This window comes from Rattus rattus, chromosome 8 (genome assembly GCF_011064425.1).
Source record: "Rattus rattus isolate New Zealand chromosome 8, Rrattus_CSIRO_v1, whole genome shotgun sequence".
Taxonomy (NCBI): domain Eukaryota; kingdom Metazoa; phylum Chordata; class Mammalia; order Rodentia; family Muridae; genus Rattus; species Rattus rattus.
The window spans coordinates 106,734,254-106,753,458 of record NC_046161.1 but is presented as its reverse complement, the minus strand read 5'-3'; the positions used below and the strand labels follow the sequence as shown (position 1 = coordinate 106,753,458).

Below are 19,205 nucleotides of genomic sequence, written 5' to 3'. Positions count from 1 at the left end.
TGGTGGCTCAGCGGACAGAGGCTCCTGGGCCCAAGTCTGATGACCTGAGTTCAATACTCAGAAAACACACAGTAGGAGGAAAGGAAATCAACTCCCGCACACAATCTGACCTCCACACACGGCATTGCAACCAGTCACAAGATACAGAACAAAGGTTATTTTTTTTAATATTGGTATCAGAAGGAGTGAAACGGAATAGAGCAGAACCGGGTGCAGTGGTTCGAATGAGAAGTGTTCCCCACACTCTAAGGCATTTGAACACTCCGACCCCAGTTGGTGGCTCTGTTTGGGGAGGTGTAGGTGGTTTGGCCTTGCTAAAGAAAGTCCGTCACTGGAAGGCGGGCCCTGAGTAGAAAGCTTTATCTGCTTACACTTTACTCTCTGGTTCATGCTTACGGCTGAGACATGAGCTTTAAGCTCCCTGCCCCCCCACACCCCCCACGCCTCTCCATCATGATGGACTCTATCCCTCTGGAACCATAAGTCAAAGCAAACCCTTCCTTCTGCGCGCTGCCTCGGTCCCCGGGCTTGATCACAGTAACAGAAAAACTACAAACAGAACGGGCGACCTTCTTCCCTTCTCCTGCTGCTGCTGCCACTGGGCTGGCAAGGCCCAACACCACATGGAACTAGCCTGCTGGCTATCTGTGCTTCCTTGAGCGGGCCTCCTGTTCAAAGCCATGGTGGTGCGACCACGTAAGGAGCAGGTCATGTGGCCCCTTCTCACCTACTGAACCAGCAGTCTCCTACCTTCTCTCCTCTGTCAGATGTCCCCTCCGAAAGGGCCTGCCTGTGCCTTGGGACGCCATCCAGGGGGTCACGTGGTTCACCCTTGCTCAGTGCACTGGAGGAGTCCTGGCTTTCTGACAAGGCCAGTATCTGGTGACTCTCATCAAACACCATCTGCAGCAAAGCCTGCAGAAGGAAAAAAAAAAACATCAGGAAGGGGGAAACATTCCAGCCCGAAACTATCATCCACAACTCAACTAACACTAATTCTTTCAACTAACTCAATTCTTTCACCAAAAATAAAAACTTATTTTATTGTTAGATGGCTTAAACAGAAAACACTGAAGACATCTCCTCAATGTTTTGTACCATATAGAATCAGGAGAGACCCAGCTGTAGAGCATTCTCTCAATCAGTGATCAAGGGGGAGGGCCCAGCCCACTGCGGCTGGTGCCGTCCCCAGGATGATGGTCCTGGGCTCTGTAAGAAAGCAGGCTAAGCAAGCCATGAGGAGCACGCAATTAAGCAAAAGCCCTCTCCACGACCTCTGCACCAGCTCCTGCCTCCAGGTTCCTGCCCTGCTTGAGTTCCTCTTGACTTCTTTTGATGAACTGTGATGTGGGAAGTGGAAGCTGAGTAAGCCCTTTCCTCCCAAGTTGCTTTGGTCCCGGCGTTTCATCACAGCAATAGTAACCCTAAGACAATTAGTTATTCTAGTGTGTGTGTGTGTGTGTGTGTGTGTGTGTGTGTGTGTGTCTGCTCTCCTATAAATGTGTATGGAGACGCTGAGTGAGTGTGCAAGCTCTCGCTCTTCTATACATGGATATGGGGGGAGAGAGAGAGAGAGAGAGAGAGAGAGAGAGAGAGAGAGAGAGGGAGGGGAAGAGCACTCTCCTGTACATATGTATGGAGACTGTGTGTGTGTGTGTCTGCTCTCCTATAAATGTGTATGGAGACGCTGAGTGAGTGTGCAAGCTCTCGCTCTTCTATACATGGATATGGAGAGAGAGAGAGAGAGAGAGAGAGAGAGAGAGAGAGAGAGAGAGGAAGAGCACTCTCCTGTACATGTGTATGGAGACTGTGTGTGTGTGTGTGTGTGTGTGTGTGAGAGAGAGAGAGTGTGCACACTCTCCTGTACATGTGTGGAGACTCTGTGTGTGTGTGTGTGTGTGTGTGTGTGTGTGTGTGTGTGTGTGTGTGCACTCTCCTGTACATGTGTATGGAGACTGTGTGTTCACTTCGGAAACCTTCGGCTACAGTGGCCAGCAAACCCAGCCATGCCTATGGCTGAGATTATGGATAGAAGCTGCCACGCCCTGATTTTAGATGAGTGTTAAGATGACCCTCAGACCCTCGTGCTGGTGTGGAATTTCTGAGTAATCTCCCCAGTCCCTTGGTTTCCAGTCTGCAGGGAATAAAATAAAGCGTACTTTAAACTTACTTAAAATTAATTAGAAGAATTTAGAATTCTTTTTCGTCTAAAGATTTATTTATTCTATATAAGTATACAATAGCTGTCTTCAGACACACCAGAAGAGGGCATCAGATCCCACTACAGATGGTTGTGAGCCACCATGTGGTTGCTGGGAATTGAACTCAGGACCTCTGGAAGAGCAGTCGGTGCTCTTAACCGCTGAGCCATCTCTCCAGCCCTAATTTCAGAATTCTTTTTTTTTTTTTTTTTTCCCTCCGGAGCTGGGGACCGAACCCAGGCCCTTGCGCTTTCTAGGCAAGCGCTCTACCACTGAGCTAAATCTCCAACCCCAGAATTCTTAATAGCATTAAAACTGATTTACTGGAGGGGCTAGAGAGGTGGCTCAACAATTGATTTGCTGTTGGTCTTCCAGAAGACCCAGGCCCAACTCCCTGAACCCACACTGCACTTCACAAGCATCTGCAGCTTCAATTCCAGGGGGCTGACACCCTCTTCTGGCTACCATGGACAAGAGGCGCACAGTGGTACCTATGAGCTCAGCAATAAGCAGGCTGTGTGAGAGGCCAGGCTGGGTCACACCACGAGTCCCTGGTACAAAACAAAACATTGTTTTGGGAGATCGCTATTATTTGAATAAGATGCCATCCCGGCATGATACCATTGACTTACGTAGTCATCTGTCATACACGATTTACCTGTTCAATGGCAATGTAGCTTTTTCCTGATCCAGAGATCAGACTCAACCAGAACAAGCCAGTTCTGAGACCCTCAAACTCTAGAGCCCTTACCTAGGGGGATACCGCCACCGGGAGAACTGGCATAGCATCACAGAGGAGGGCCTTCGGGTGGGACTCCCATCCTGTGACAGCTCAGGAGGAGTGCAGCCCACCAATTGGCTAAGGCTGGCCATCTGAACAGGGGCAGGCGTAGGCCAGCAAACAAGGAAGGGACAGGTTTTTCCATGTCACTGGGGCTGCCAATACTCGGACATTCTTACCTTCATTTGCTTTGCATGGACCTCCTTCTCCTTCATCGCTCCTGGTGACTGGACAAACCTTCTAGAGAAAGGACCAATAGTGGCAGCTACTAGATCAGTGGTGGGAGTCTCGGATCCTTCTGAGCCCAAGGTCAACATCGTAGCAATGTCTGGGCCATCACCTAGGAGCACACGGGGTCAGAGGTGGAAGCCACAACATCTAATCCGACTACAGTTGCAGCAACTCACAGCACATAAAACACCTATTAGAACCAGCGAGGGTGTCCACAATCTCCAGAAAACACGAGTCGGAGGAAAATGAACAAGGAAGGAGAAGCTTACTCTGCATGTCTGATGTGTTAACTGCCTGTGACGTAAACATAAACCTCAGGGTTATCTCAGCCCCTTACATGGATATACCTGTACATCCCCACTGGCAACTACACCCCCGAAAGCACCGAGGAGCAGCCAGACTACCTAAGGCTTAGGTACATAGTGCCCGGCACAGGGACAAGAATGTGGTGGACAGATAGGACACCAAGCCCAGAGGAGGTGGGAGCAGCTGGATGGACAGCAGTGTCCACTCTAGATGTGTCTGGCGTGACCTGAGATAGGGATGGAGATGGGACTGCATAGAGTCTGGAGCGTGTGACACCCGGCATCTAATAGTCAGGGGCTTCACAAGTCCTTGGGACCATAAAAGCTGGCTCTTCAGGCCTGTAGCCTTCAACAGCCTCGGAAAGTCTACAGGCCAGGAACGTGCCGGCCAGTGAGGTGCAGTAAGGGTCGGGTGCTCAGGGACTCAGCCTAAGGGGAGGCCAACCAGTGAGGTGCAGTAAGGGTCTGGTGCTCAGGGACTCAGCCTAAGGGGAGGCCAACCAGTGAGGTGCAGTAAGGGTCAGGTGCTCAGGGACTCAGCCCAAGGGGAGGAAGAAGCAGCTCCAGTCCCACAGCAAGCAAAAGCATCTCCTCTACCTTTAACGCGGTCAGTCTACACTCTCAGACGTGTAATGGAAGTATTAATACCACAGCATGTTGCCAAGGAAAAGTACAGCAAACAAGAGGAAATCTTAGAGAAAAAAACAGTTCATACGGACAGAGGAAGCCCAGACACTCACTCTCAAGCAAGGGGGTGGGGAGGAGTTGACACCCAGAGACTCAGCCTTAGCATGCTAACTCTCAGGAATGTGCCTGCCTCTCTGTCTTCCAAGTACTATGATTAAAGGTGGGCGCTGCCACGCCTGGCTACACGCTATTTCTTTTTTAATATTTTATTTATTTACTTACTTGTTTCTTTATATCTGCACTGGTGTTTTGCCTGCATGTCTGTCTGTCTGAAGGTGTCAGATCTTGGAGTTACAGACAGCTGAGAACTGCCATGTGGTTGCTGGGAATTGAACCCCAGTCCTCTGGAAGAACGGTCAGTGCTCCTAACCACTGAACTATCCCTCCAACCCCAGAGGCAATTTAAACAGCAAATGTGATGTGACAATAAGGTGTCCCCACTGAGTCCAATGTGGGCCCAGACCGAGATGAAATAGTCACCCATAGAGTCCAACACAGGCCACTCAACTTTTCCAGCCATTTGCTCCAACTGAGTGACTGGAAAGGGACATTTACAACGCTTCCTGCATTTCCTCACTTCCAATAAACTGCATTCCCTTATACTCTCATGCTCTCAAATGCTTGAAAATGACAACTCGGGCTGGAGATGGTTCAGCGGTTAAGAGCACTGATGGCTCTTCCCGAGTTCAAATCCCAGCAACCACAGGGTGGCTCACAACATCTGCAATGAGATCTGATGCCCTCTTCTGGTATGTCTGAAGACAGCTACAGTGTACTTTAAATAATAAATAAATACAACTTTAAGAAAAGATAAAATGAGAAGACAGCTCGCCTTGAGACACCACCCATATCCTGACTTGGAACAAGAAAGTCATTAAAGAAGTTATGAACAACATCTTTAATGAAAACCACGGACCCAGAGACAAGAGAACAAGGACGGTGGGTCAGAAATACAGATGTTCCCAGTGGCTTCTATGCTCTGCAAAGGAGACTGGGAAGACAAACTTGTGACCCAGGGGGTCCAAAATGGTCCCATGAACCTCCTGATGTGACGAAGCCACAGGCCATGCTCAACCTCAAGAACGAACCAGACCTGATAAAGTTCCCACTTCTGCTCTTCAAAATGTCCGAGTTTGAAGCCCCAGAGAAGGGCATTCCTCTACGTGCAGGCCGGGAAGGCAGGAGAAGCTAAGGCCGGACTTGCTCTTTCTCTCCTGTCTTCTCTGGGACAATGGGCACAATCTGCATAAGACCCAAGGACCCAATGTGCTGGGACCCGGACCTCACAAGGCAGGATGACATTCGCAGCTCGTTGGTAACTTATACTCAGGGCACAAGAGGGTGACAGTGCGTTTGGACAGCAGAGGACCTGGTGGAACCTTTGTAGTATCCTGAACTCTAAAAGCACGCACACACAGTAAGAATATATATATATATATGACGACGGACTCACTTTTCCCGCTCCCATCGCTTCTTCTCGCTAACTCATGAGAAGGGGATGTTAATGATTCTTGAGAATCAAAAGATGTTACGATAAAGTCTTCAACGTCCTTCTCCTGTTAGACGGGCAGATGTTTGTAAGGTCACAAAACAGTAAATAACAACAGGCGGTAACGTAACTAAGGTCAGAGTATATCTGCTTCCCACAGAGAACCCAGCTCTAAGCACTCAGGGGGTGCGAATATGTGAGATGCGCTGGAAACGTGTACTGCCAACCACTCAGTCTGCACTGGGGATGATCTGAAGGAACAGAGAAAGCCTCGCTCGACGACCTGAGTGTAAACGATGGGACCCACATGACAGAAGGAGGCCATTGCTCACAAGGCATTCTCTGACGCCCACATACCACACACACACACACGTGCACACAAAATAAAATGTGATTTTAAAAAACTTGGAAAAAGCCCTAAAGTAGCCACTAGCAAACTATCTCAAATTTTTAAAATTTGTGCATAGATGATAACGTATGGGTATCTTAGATAACACGTATGCCCCAAAGCATCCTCATATAAAAAATACTTCAAAATAGAAAAGTGCAATTGAACTCAAAAAATAATAAAGTGTTGTTATAATCAACCATGCACACACACGGACTATTACTGTAATAATTCTAGGGCTGTTGGCTGTGCCTTAGTCAGCAGAGTGTGGGTCCCCCTTCCCGGCATCCACATAAAACCCCAAGTGGAGTGCTATGTCCCTACAGTCCCAGCACTTGGAAGATGGAGACAGAGGATTCCAGCGGCCTGCTGGCCAGCCAGTCAGGCCCAAGCGAGAAGCTGTGGTTCTGGGAAAAACACTGTCTCGAGATAGAAAGCAACAGAGGAACAAGAAACATTGACCTCTGACCTCACGTGCACGCATACAAAACCTAAAGCAATTCAGACAGTGAGGTCCTTTATAAATTACTGTGCTCCTCAGGACTAACGCCAGTTAAGACACAGGACATGACGTTCTGAGGAGTGCAACTATCCCTCCGTTTCACACAACGCTAAAATGACCTAAGGGGCCCTACAACAGTCAGCTGGAGTTTGATTTCTTCTGGAAAACCAGGCTCCTCAGAGACTATGAGGCCCCCACTGTCAGATGAGCCAACAATAGCCTTGCTGTGATGCACCCTACGAAAACACTGACCACCCACAAATGTCTGCAACAGGGAGTGTGGGGAGACACCTACCGTGGCTGTCCTCTCCACATGGTGCTTCTCAGCCGAAGGGGCCACCACCCACAGCGGGGCCTGGCCTGTTGCAGACTTGCCCGGGTAACAAAGCAGCCCTGACACATCAGCCTGCAGCAGTGGGTCTGTCCAGTCTGGTGAGGAGATGTCCACACTGTGCAGGCTCACTGTACCCACGCCCGGTGTCAGGGGCAGGCTGTGCTGAGGCTCCAGGGAGGGCTCCTTCCGGAGAACCTCGGGGGAGCTCCAGGAAGACAGGTCCAGCGCCCTCACTGGGTCCTTCTGGGGCTCAGCCTCCTCAGGGAGGAGGGAGGCGCTGTGCACACTGGCTTGGGAGGAGAAAGCTCCCCCTTGTGATGCTAACTTTTCTGGAGTGGGGGAATCTGGCGCTTCAATCTGGGCCAACAAATCCTGATTTTTAATAACACCAATCACATCCCACGTGGTTTTAGCAGGTACATCATCGGGAGGCGATGGCCTGCTCTCTTCACCGTTATGACAGTGATTACTTGAACCATTTTCCAACAGGTTTGGCTGCTGCAATGTACAAGTTTCCATGCTGGTGTCCCTGAAGGCCACGGAATGCGCCTGGGGGTCCAGTTTCTCCTCGAGTTGTCTCAGCTGGGCTCTGAGACTGGTGTTGCCCAGGTGACAGTCCTCGGGCTGCTCTTCCTTAGCCTGTGTGGGAGGAGAATATGCAAATGAGCAGGTGAGTTACAAGACACCTCACTGCTACTTCTCTTGTGTTTCTGAACCATTTTCAGAAAATGAGCACCTATGGGCAGGATTCCTAACAACTTTCCAGACACTTAGATGTCAAGTCTCTTTAATGCCATAAAAAACAGAATTAAAGCTTGGCAGCTGGGGTGGGTTTTTTGTTTTTCATGGTTTTGGGGTTTTGTTTTTTGTTTTTACTCCAGGTTTTGGGGTTCTGTTTTGAGGAAAAAGGAAACTAGACGGTCCTATATCCAAACACAGAACAACAAACATCTGTAATTGCTATACTGTGGAGTTTCCTTGTCAGCGGGCACCTGGCGCTGTTTGTGGCGCCACAGGCTGAGCCTTCTGACGGTCACACAGATGGAGTCACCACAGGAGCATGGGAGACTCTGCTGTAGCCTGCTGGTGAGAGGTTTCAGAGTGTACTCCCTCAGAGTGTACAATGGGCTCGATGGATACAAACATCTCTCAGAATCGCAGCGCAGGTCCAGGTCCGGCGCTTAGCCTAGGTCCCTCAAGCGTGCAACTCTAAACCTTTCGTGTCCTCAGACACACGCAGGAGTGGAGCATGAGTTCCGGGCCTCATGCAACGTACACACTCACAGCACAGGCACCATCAAAGCCCTTAATGCTTCCAAATGTCAGTCGTGTGGTCAGACCAGACAGCTTTAGGAGTCTTCTGAGTAGCTAAGGAGCCATGGGCTTGCTTTGTAAGCACCAGTGAGCAGGCCACACACAGGACCTCACTCACCAGAAGGACGCTGTTCTCACAAAAGTACTTGTGACTGACACACGCCCAGGACGGGGAGCGGATGGGCGGGTGAGGGCTGCTGGGTACATGGGGCCTGGAAAGGCCAAGGTTCCCCAAGAGAACCTTCTTTCCCAGAGTAAAAACTGACCCTTTCTTAGAGCAAAAGCTATTGGGGGGTAGGGGTGGGGGAGTGTCAGAAAAAAGAAAAAGCAAGGCTCAAAAAATAAATCCCAAGACTTCCAAATCTTCTCAAAGCTGAAGAGACACTGGTGGGAACGATGGAAATGAATCAAGATTAAAAATCTCCAAGATTTTTGGATTTGGAAAGTGGGGCAAATTGGTGTTCACATGAACAAGAGTTATCTATGCAGACTCCAGTGAGCATGTATCTTTAAATAAAGCTTGTAAGGGCCTTCAGAATGTACAAGGAGTGTCAATACAACAGGGTGTAGGGACTCAAAGGAGACCCTGATACGTGGATACTCCCACCTCAGAGAAGCAAGCAACCCTGTCATGATGCACCCCGCCCCCAACTACAGAGCCTGGCCCAACTTAGCAGGGCAGGCCCAGCGCACCTTACCCCAAGCCACCGGTCACCAAGCCCACACACCGGCATCCCTTCAAGACCCCTGCTGTCACTCTCTGTGCTCCAGGGCACTGCATGTTTCACTAAAAGCATCTCTGCTTCCAGTCACCTCATGGAGGCTGGCATCCCTTGGTGTCACAAGGTCTCGGGCAGACTGTGGATTATTCTAAAGCAGCAGTTCTCACCTCCCTAAGGCTGCGACCCTTTCACACAGTTCCTCGTGTTGTGGTGAGGTCCCAACCGTCAAAGTGTTTTCATTGCTACTTCAGAAGTAATTTTGTAGCCATGAATCATAATATAAATACCTGATGTGCAGGACATCTGATACGTGACCCCCGGGAAGGGTCATTAGACTCCCAGAGGGGTCTCACGCCCCATGGGTTGGGAGCCAATGTCCTAACGCTGGAGCTGGGTTAGTCAGGGATTCAGATGTGGCCTGGCTGCTCCTCAGGCCACCTGAGCAGTAGAGCTGAACCACAAGCAAACAGAGGCCCTGGAGGAAAGCTCTTCTGGCTCTGCTCACCGCCCACAGCCGGGCTACAGGCACAGCAGGGAGAGGACGTCCGTCATCAGAGTAGAAGGATGCCTGGGGTAGGGAACCCCGAAGCAGGTGGGAACAGTAGGGCAGCTAATCCTGAAAGCTATACTCAGAGTCAAACTGGGACATTTCTAAAAGACAGCTTGGGTAGGGCCTTCTGCTCCACAATAAAGGAGCTCAAAATAGGATAGGATTATTTTTTAAAGAACTGATTGGAAAACACACACAAACCCCCATGAAATTAATGCCAAGTAACCTCTGTATCACTGTGTATAGTACCCGGAACACTGAAAGAATTGTTTTAAAAAGTTGAAGTGACTTAAAATGCTAATAATTTTAAAGCCAGCAGGAGTCACTCACTAGAGGGAGCCACTGAGCCCAGGTGACCCAAACCCCAGGCTCTCTTCTCTGCCCAGCAGGAGCCACCAATGACAAGAACAGCCCAGTGTGCAGAATAAAAAAGTCACGGAGTTGGGGATTTAGCTCAGTGGTAGGGCGCATGCCTAGCAAGTGCAAGGCCTGGGTTCGACCCCAGCTCCGAAAAAAGAAAAAAAAAAAAAAAAAAAAAAAAAAGAAAAAAGAAGAAGTCACTAAAGGTCAAAAGACAGACGCAGTAGCTCCGGACGCAGAAGGCGCAGAAGGCTACCTCCTGTAGCCCGTAAGGACGGAGGCCTACCTGAGCAGCCAGGCTGTGGGGAGCCAAGGCTAGCCCACTGCTGACTCCGTCCTGTTCCAGTTCACCATCTTTTTTAGGCTGTGCCTCTGCAGGAGGGTCCGCACAGCCAACAGACGCTACACGAGGCTGATGCTGGCCCAACTCCACCTGGCACCTGAGGAAACGCCGGTACAGCACGTGTAGCTGGTGGCTGAGGCGAGCGCACTGCACGAGCAGCTGCCGTAGCTTGGGGGGCTCGTCTGGGGTGGCAGAGGTCTGCTGCTCCACAGCGTGCTGGAAGTGGGCCAACGCCAAAAGAAGGGCCTCCAGCTCCACGGAATGGCTAACTTTCCACTTGTTCACAGCATCAATTTCTAAGTCTCTCTGCAGGATGATTGCTTCCTTGGCCTTCAGGGTAGCTTCAAACTCTTGGATCCGAGAGGCCATGGCTTCCACCTCAGCCTGTCTGAGGGCCACACAGTGTTCTAGCTCAGTCAGGTGTCTGGCAGCCGCCGCCTCTGCGTCCTGCAGCCGCTCCTGCAGTGCCTCCAGGGCCTGGCTGTGTCCATGGTCTGCCAGAAGCTGGCTGAAGGCGCCCTTGGCTGCCTGTGCAGCTTGCAGCTCACTGTGCAGGGCCTGGCCACCCAGGCCTTCCGCCTGGAGGCAGGACAGCTCCGTGTGGAGGCTGCCAGGCAGAGGGTCACTCATTTCATGCACCGTGGGCCCCATGAGGCTCAGCTCACTCTGCAGCTTCTCGATGACTTCATGCAGCTGCTCAATTTCCTCTGCTTTGGCCTTCTGTAATTGCTCCTGGTTTTCCTGCAAGTGTTCGATAATGGCTTTCAGCTCTTCAATCTCAGAGTTCCTGCTGTTCACAACCTAACGAGGAAGCACAAGTCGTGAGGTGGTGAGACACCTGAGAGCCTCCCCTTTCCAGGACACAGAAGCCTGGAGGTCTGACTCCTGAAAAGAACAGAGACAGGGACAAACCAACAGTACCCCATCCCACCTCCGATGCCTTTCTGTTTTGTAAATCCAAACACTACAAACGCACTACACCTGCTTTTCAGAGAGAGGACGCCTGCGAACCTCAGCATAGCCTGTGTCTAACCTCAGAAACTCTGTCTTGAGCTTCTCTTCAGCCAAGGATGCTTATGGCCTTTCAGTCCTCTGTGCCTACTTGTGAGGCTGACACACCTCCGGCTGTACCAATGAGACCCCTCACTGTTATCCTTCTGACTGACTTCTTTCATTTTCCTGCAGCAGTAATTTAAGCTTCAGGTGTCATACTAGCCAGAGGCTGTGTGATGAGCTGAGTGGCCCACAGCCGCTGTTCCTCCAGCCACCGGAGTGAACACCGAAGATACGGTGGAGGCTTCTACGACATGAACCCCCTTCACAGACAGAAAGAATACGCTCGTGGTGTGCCGTTTCACCCAGTCCCCAGGAACTTTAGAGGAACTTAGATATGAAATAAACCTACAGAAACAGTTAGTGGGAACGTGGGATTGTACCCATCAATACAGCCCAACTCTGTTCTCTTTGTAGCTGCTGTTACATGCAGTGACCAAAACCAGGGACAGTCTAACCGATTCGCATTCTAAACGTTGCGTAGTGAACGTCTCATATTGTGCTTTCGAAATAGCCAGGGCCTGGAAACAACTAACCCTAATCCTAACCCTAACCCTAACCCTAACTCTACCCTAAGTCTCGCAAGCTCGACTTCCTAGTTCACACACAAATACAAACCAGGCCCATAATAAAAACGAAAACAAAAAAGCCAGTGGGTGTGGTTAGGTACAACCTCTAATCCCAGGACTTGGAAGGCGGGAGGCCAGCATGGCTGACCTAGTGAGAACTGTCTTATAAACCCAAACCAAACCAGACCAAACCAGACCAAACCAGACCAAACCAGACCAACCCAACCCAAACCAAGTAGTTCCCCAACCACTCCCGCCCCCAGCTCGGTTTGAATGGTATCAGCCACACGCCACATAGAATTCCCAGAAATGCCGTGTTCTACAGTTAACAGAAGGTACGTGAAAGACAAGACTCTCGGGGGCGCTTTGGATGAGGATGGCCCCCACAATACGGGGTCCCCAGTTAGTAGAAAGGTTAGGGAAGGGTTAGAAGGTGTGACCTTGGTGGAGGTGGTGTGTCACTGGGGCGGGCTGTGAGGTTTCAAAAGCACAGGTCTTTCCCAGTGTGCTCTCTGCCCTCTGCTTGTGAAGCAAGAAGAAAACACTCATCTACCACGCCGGCGCCATGTCTGCCTGTTGCCATGTTTCCTGCCACGATGGCCAGGAACCCTAACCCTCTGAGACTGTGAGCCCCAAATAAACTCCTTCTTTGTAAACTGATTTGGTCATGGTGTCTCGTGACAGCAACAGAAGAGTGAGACAATCTCTAAAGGCACAGAAAGCTCCAATCTGCTCACCTTTTCTGTGTGCTGCACTCAGGCCGGAAAGGATCTTCAAGGATGAGTCTGAGCATGCGCCCCGCCCCCAAAAATATGTATCGCTCAAATCATCCACATTGTGAAAAATATGCGGTGTATTTGTAATTAGAACACTAAGCAAAGAGAAAATAGGACAGGCCAAAAAAAAAAAAATACTTCAAGGAAGAAAGGCTCTAAATTTCTCAATAGGAAATTAATTTTACTTGTTCTGTAATTAGTAAGGAAATGAAAAAGATGCGACCAAACCGCAGTAAGAAAGGTTAATCAGGCGGCTTCACTGAAAAGTCTACTTCACAGCTGGGCACGAAAACGAACGTCTTCAATCCTAGGCCAAGGTGAGCAGAGCTCTGAGTCAAGGTCAGCCTGGTCTACAGAGTGAGCTCCAGGACAGCGAGGACCACAGAGAAAGATCCCATCTTAGAAACAAACAGGGGCTGGAGAGATTGGCTCAGCGGTTAAGAGCACCACCACCTGATCTTCCAGAGGTCCTGAGTTCAATCCCCAGCAACCACATGGTGGCTCACAGCCATGGGATCCGACGTCCTCTTCTGGTGTGTTTGAAGAAAGTTACAGTGTACTCACATAGATAAACAAATACATCTTTGAAAAAAAAAAAGACCACAAAACAAACAAACAAAAATCTAACTTCACATTTAAGGATTAATACCAAATTGGACTATCTCTTCCAAAAGCAGAAAAAGAAGGGGAAAAAACTGACTCAAAGAGCTCAAGAGCTGACTAATGTCCCTGGTGGGGACAGAGATAACGTCGCAGAACATCTGCACACGGAAGGAAGCATGATGAGCAGGGGAGCTGTGAGGCTGACTCCACACTTGCAAACGCCACCACGCACACCACTGTATTAACAGGCTAACGGGGAACAAGGGCATGATTATAGAAACTCAAAGAAATACTGAAAGACACCGTTTCCGAAACTCGCTTACAAACAGAAACTTGGGGCCCATCGCATTGGAATTGACCTACTGCTATGAGTAATCACTGAACAGCATAGGTAAGTGTCCACTGGGCTAGTAGCAATTGCAAAACACAGGAACAGACAGAAACAGGACAAGCTGGACGATATGTCCAACTGCCAACATGAATGTATGAAAAAAAAGTATCCAAGGAATGAAGAGACGGCCTAGCAGTTGAGAGCACTGGTTGCTCTTCCAGAGGACACAGGTTCAATTCCCTCCAGCCCATAGAACAGCTCACAACCATCTATAATTCCCGTTCCACCCAATGCCCTGTTCTGGCCTTCAAGGGCACTGCACACATGTGATGCACAGACATACATGCAGACACAACAGCCACACATATATAATACAGCAATATTTTTTTAAAGAAATGTTTTAGGCTGGAGAAATGGCTCAGTGGTTAAGAGCACTGACTGCTCTTCCAGAGGTCCTGAGTTCAATTCCCAGCAACCACATGGTGACTCACAACCATCTATAATGGGATCTGATGCCCTCTTCTGGTGTGTCTGAAGACAGCTACAGTGGACTCATATAAATTAAATAAATCTTAGAAAAAAAAAAAAGTAATGTTTCAGAGAACATTTACCATAGTAAGCACGCTCACAAAACGCTGGGGAATAAAGAAACAAGTGGTCCAATGGGAGGAGAACAAACAGGCATTTTCTATCTCTTTATATCTAAAGTTCAGTGAGCTCAAGTCAAAGGATAAGGCTGCAACAGCCCTGAGGTGAGCTGTAGGAAGTGACTGGAGCAGGGTAGGATCCTCAGTGCGCAGGTTAAATAGGAGAATCAAGATAACAAGGAGAAGTCAGGTTCCCGTCAGCACTTTTGAAAAAAGCTCCCCTCAGGAACACTATTGAAAACTGCGCTAACCCCTCAAGGGGGACTCCTGTCTCCCTCGAGCTACTGACTGCTGAACAGCATGTCTCCTTGGCTCTTACTCTGGTAACATCTGATGACAAAAAGCAAACGAAAACTCCCAAGTTCAAGTCCTGAACTAGTCGCTCAAACACAGACACAACTGAGTCTAGGGACTGAGACAGCCCCATCTTGAAAAAGCCAGCCTGCTGCCCCAAGGCCACTAGGGACATCTGTCCAGGCCTACTACGAGGTTCAGGGTACAAGCCCCTTCCTGAGTCTCAAGCCACGTGCCCAAGAGACACTACAGCTCTGTGCATGGCCGGCCCCACGAAGCCCCATGACCAACCCCACACCCAGCTTAGTATTTGGACCTACGTGACCCACCCCACACCCGGCTTAGTACTTGGACCTAGCCGGGAGCTTTACCTCTAACTCTTCTGTGCTTCTTCTTTGTTTTTCCAGTTCTTCCTGGAGCTGGGCCATCTGTCTTTGAATGTTGACATTTGTCTCCTCGAGATGCTTAATCTCTTCCTCTTGAATTAATAACTGTTGATCTGCAAGATCTTTCTTTATGACCAATTCATTAAACCCATCCAATTTTTCTCTCAGTTTCTCTTGTAACAATTCCACCTAAACATGGAAACAAATGTATGAAGAACATTTTAAAGAGTTTTAAAACAAAAAAACCTTCCAAATCAAACTGTCAATAATAAAACCAGCCTGAGTCAGGCCACGCCCCCTCCACCTCTCCCAGAAAGTATCAGGAGGCAGGCAGTGACTTGACAGCTCTGTTTATGATGCCTGGTTCTTCTACCCCGTTTTGCCATATGTACCATTGGCTGCTCTTCCAGAGAGCTTGGCTTCAATTCCCAGCACCCGCACCTCACAACTGTCTGTAACTGTAGTTCCAGGGGACCCGACACCCTCACACAGAGACAGATGCAGGCCAAACACCAATGCTCATAAAAATAAAAAGCACTTTTACAAAAGAACTGCGAAACAAAGGAAGGAAAAAGTCTGGGCTATGGTGGCACACTTTGGAGGCAGAGGAAGGTGAATCTCTGAGTTCAAAGCCAGCCTGATCTACAGATGGAGCTCCAGGATGGCCAGGGCTACACAGCAAGAAAAGCCAGTCATGATGGTGTATGCCTTTAATACCAGCACTTGGCAGGCCGAGGCAGGCGGGTCTCTGAGTTCAAAGCAAGCCTAGTCTACATGGTGAGTTCCAAGACAGCCAGAGCTATTTATCAAAAAAAAATTTTTTTACATACATGCATGGATGTTTTGCTGAAGGCTGAGCTGTGTACCAGTCATTCTCAAGCTTACTGAAGGGAAGCTCGTTCTTCCTTCCCTTTGAGGTCTCATCATGCTCGGTCTTTATACGCTATCCCCATATATTTCTCCCCAATGTTCTCTCCCTCACTCGGAGACCCAATCATGGCCTTGAAGCCTGCTCATCTATTGACCCTCATCCCTAAAGGGAATTACGTACTGTACTAGTTCTATGCCTCACAACTTCCTGGGGACCCATTCTTTCCTGATGTGTCATTTTTTAAAAAAGCATGAGCAAATCAACTACAGCTGCATCTGACAGGGGGTTGCAGACTTCCACAGCCCCAAACAAAAGCAAGGAGCGAGCATCAGGGCAGCACAAACAGCAGCAAACCACCAGGCAGGGTGTGGGAGAGCTGTGCTAGGAAGCTGCAAGCCATCGGTGGCGGGCAGAAGGGACCGAAGCTGGGAGGTGTTGTTCACCCTACCTCCTCATCTAGCTGGGCGCACTGGAGTTTCCATGTCCAGGGAAGGCAAAGGGTAAAGGAAAACAAAGCTTTAAAATGTTGCAGTAACCAGTCACCCACAGACAGGGGACACCACAGGCTGACCTACCTGACTGTCCCGGGGCCCCGGAGGCCGTGGCCGGGTGGCCTGGCGGAGCTGCCCCTCCAGCCATTTGATCTCCTGCTGGAACTCTTCTCGTTCGTGCTCCCGCTCAGCAGCCTGCTCCTAGAACAGGAAGCCGCATGTGAGGACAGTACTTTGGGGGACATGCGACAAAGCCACGGAATAAGGCTGCAGCCACACACCACGCACGTCCGCTTACCCAACAACAACCCCGTTGCCCTTGCCAAGTTTTCAAAATGGAGCTAAAAGAAATGATGTCGATAAACTGCAAAGGGGACCTCTCACAAAGTCACAGCGTTTTGAAACTGTTGGGCAGGAAGCCACAGTGAGCACAGACAGCTCTGCTCTCTGTAGAAGTCAGCTAAACGCCTCCTAGGTCGCCAGCGCACAGCTCAACTGCCAGAACTTTCTCCCAAGACCATGGCAGGAAGAGATATGGGTCAAGAAAATGACAGAATGTTCACTTAGGATCTTCACAAAATGCAAGTCCCCCGCCACAGTCAAGGCGGCAAGGCCACTGCTATAAGCATTCCGCACTGGCCCATGACATGACAACACAGAAGCTCTTTGTGCTCTAGTCAGTTTTAGTGATGAACATTAACAAAATAAAAAGCCAAACAAAAAGAGCCTTCTTACATCCATGAACTGGCGCTGGCTACGTAAGTGCTTGTCTAGGGTGGCCAGTTGCTGCTTCAGGGTGGTCACTTCCTCAGCCAACTGGGCACAGCCCCGGTGCTGGACTAGCTGGTCCTCCAACTCAGACTCCAAGACACGCATCTGGGAGAGCAGGGTGGCGCGGTCCTTCTCAGACTGCTTCCGGGACTCCCACTGGTCTCTGGTAAGAGATTCCACCTCCTTCTGCAGCGCTAAGGATGCCAAGAAAACAGACATGGAGTCCTACCTCAGAGCACTGGCTGTACCAAGCGAGGCTCGTGACGGGCGGCTTGTCGGCGCCTGACAGATTGCTCATAGGAATCCAAACTGTAACGGCAGGGGAGCCCTTAGGAGAGAGCCATCACCACATCCAGCTGCCCGGTGAGCGTGCGACTCAAACATGCCTCATGAAGAGAGTCAAGCCTTGTCCCCTCCAAAACCTTTCCTCCTCTGCACAGTTGTGCCAACTGAAGCCTGAACCAGCCTGTCTCCCGTCAGACCGTGAGCCCAACCCTAACACACTCCCAACTCTGTGAGGTGATCTCCGAAAATACAAATTACTTCTGAAAACAAAAGTCACATCTTCTAAGTAAAACCTGGCTAAAATTTAGAAGCCTAACTTAAGTGTGTCCGGAAGCCAGGGGTAGTGTGCACACCTTTAACCCCAGCACTTGGGAGGCAGAGGCAGGTGGATCTCTGTTACTTCTGATCTACACTGAGACCGTGTCTCAACCCCCTTTCCACTCTCCCAAAAAGTGTGTCCTGGGAAATCAGAGGTGTGCCATAATCTGAAAATTTAGTCTCCCACGTGAAATTCAGCATGGGTTAAAGTCTCCACCCTACTGACAGCTTAGTGGGGAGGCAGAAACATCAGCTGTGCCAGGACTGTGCCATATCTCAGAGAAAACAGACAGCATTTAATAAAACAAAACAGGGTTTAAATAACTAGGGTTAGGGTTTGAAGGCCTGTCCCCTGTAAAATGCAGGCTGGAGTTTAGCTGTCAAAGTAAAGTTGTTATGAGAGGGGCTGGAGAGATGGCTCAGTGGTTAAGAGCACTGACTGCTCTTCCAGAGGTCCTGAGTTCAATTCCCAGCAACCACATGGTGGCTCACAACCATCTGTAATGAGATCTGATGCCCTCTTCTGGTGTGTCTGAAGACAGCTACAGTGTACTCACATATATAAAATAATTCTTTAAAATAAAATAAAATAAAATTGTTTAGAATAAAAAAAAGTTGTTATGAGAGAGCCTTTGAGATACAACTTGGCACGTAGACCCCACCCTGGTGGATGAGTTTAATTCCAACAAAGCAGGGAGGGGTATTCTTTCTCTTGCTCTCTCTTGGCCTTTTAGCTTTGTGCAACCAGTGTCCAAGGTACCATCCTGAAGAGAACCGCGGCTTCTGAGGCTCAGACCTGCCTCACCGTGGACTTGCCGGCCTCCAGAGACCAGTTTCTATTAGTTAGCAAGTTACACAGGCCAGAGCTGGGGGTGTGGGAGAGAGGTCATCTGCCACAATACAGACGCTAGGTGTATCACCAGTGCCACAAAATAAACACACAGATAGCAACTCATTTTCCAGGACTTCAGCGATGCAAATGAAGTAAGAAGGCATGGACAGAAGGCCCCATCTGAACTGAAACTACAGATTAACAAACCTCTCCTTTAAAAGGATTCACTACGGGCTGGAGAGATGGCTCAGCCAGTAAGAGCACTGACTGTTCTCCTCCAGAGGTACTGAGTTCAAATCCCAGCAACCACATGGTGGCTCGCAATCGTCTGTAATGGGATCTGATGTCCTCTTCTGGTGTATCTGAAGACAGTGACAGTGTACTCACATATTTAAAATGAATAAATATTAGAAAAAAAGGATTCACTAGTGACAAATCCTGGGGGATTATCAACATGTAGGGATATGAATTTAAGTAATTAATTTATTGTGTCTTTTTGAGGCAGGGTTTCTCTGTATATCCCTGGCTGTCCTAGAACTCACTATGTAGACCAGATTGACCTCGAACTCAGAGATCCAACTGCATCTGCCTCTCCAGTGCTGGGATTAAAGGCTGCATCACTGTCCCAGTGAATTTCAGAAATTCTTACTTTCCTGACAAACTATTACCACGAATGTAGCATTATCAAAAAACGTCCATGCTAGGAAGTCAGCAGCTTCAGGGAACTGTCCTTAACATGCAGCTGTAACCATGTCATTCACAAGCTTTCTT

The 19,205-nt window shown here is 49.3% G+C and overlaps 1 protein-coding gene across 1 annotated transcript in view; it reads right to left on the bottom strand.

Annotated features, from left to right (window-relative positions):
• Positions 1-19,205, bottom strand: part of Pcnt (pericentrin) — an 84,353-nt gene that overhangs the window by 24,254 nt on the left and 40,894 nt on the right. The window contains exons 19-26 of the mRNA XM_032911050.1: positions 16,964-17,193; positions 16,313-16,429; positions 14,852-15,055; positions 10,151-11,008; positions 6,880-7,557; positions 5,659-5,761; positions 3,162-3,322; positions 751-915 (exon numbers count right to left, since the gene is read on the bottom strand). Coding sequence (XP_032766941.1) covers positions 751-915; positions 3,162-3,322; positions 5,659-5,761; positions 6,880-7,557; positions 10,151-11,008; positions 14,852-15,055; positions 16,313-16,429; positions 16,964-17,193 — 2,516 coding nt within the window. The remainder of the gene's footprint in view (positions 1-750; positions 916-3,161; positions 3,323-5,658; positions 5,762-6,879; positions 7,558-10,150; positions 11,009-14,851; positions 15,056-16,312; positions 16,430-16,963; positions 17,194-19,205) is intronic.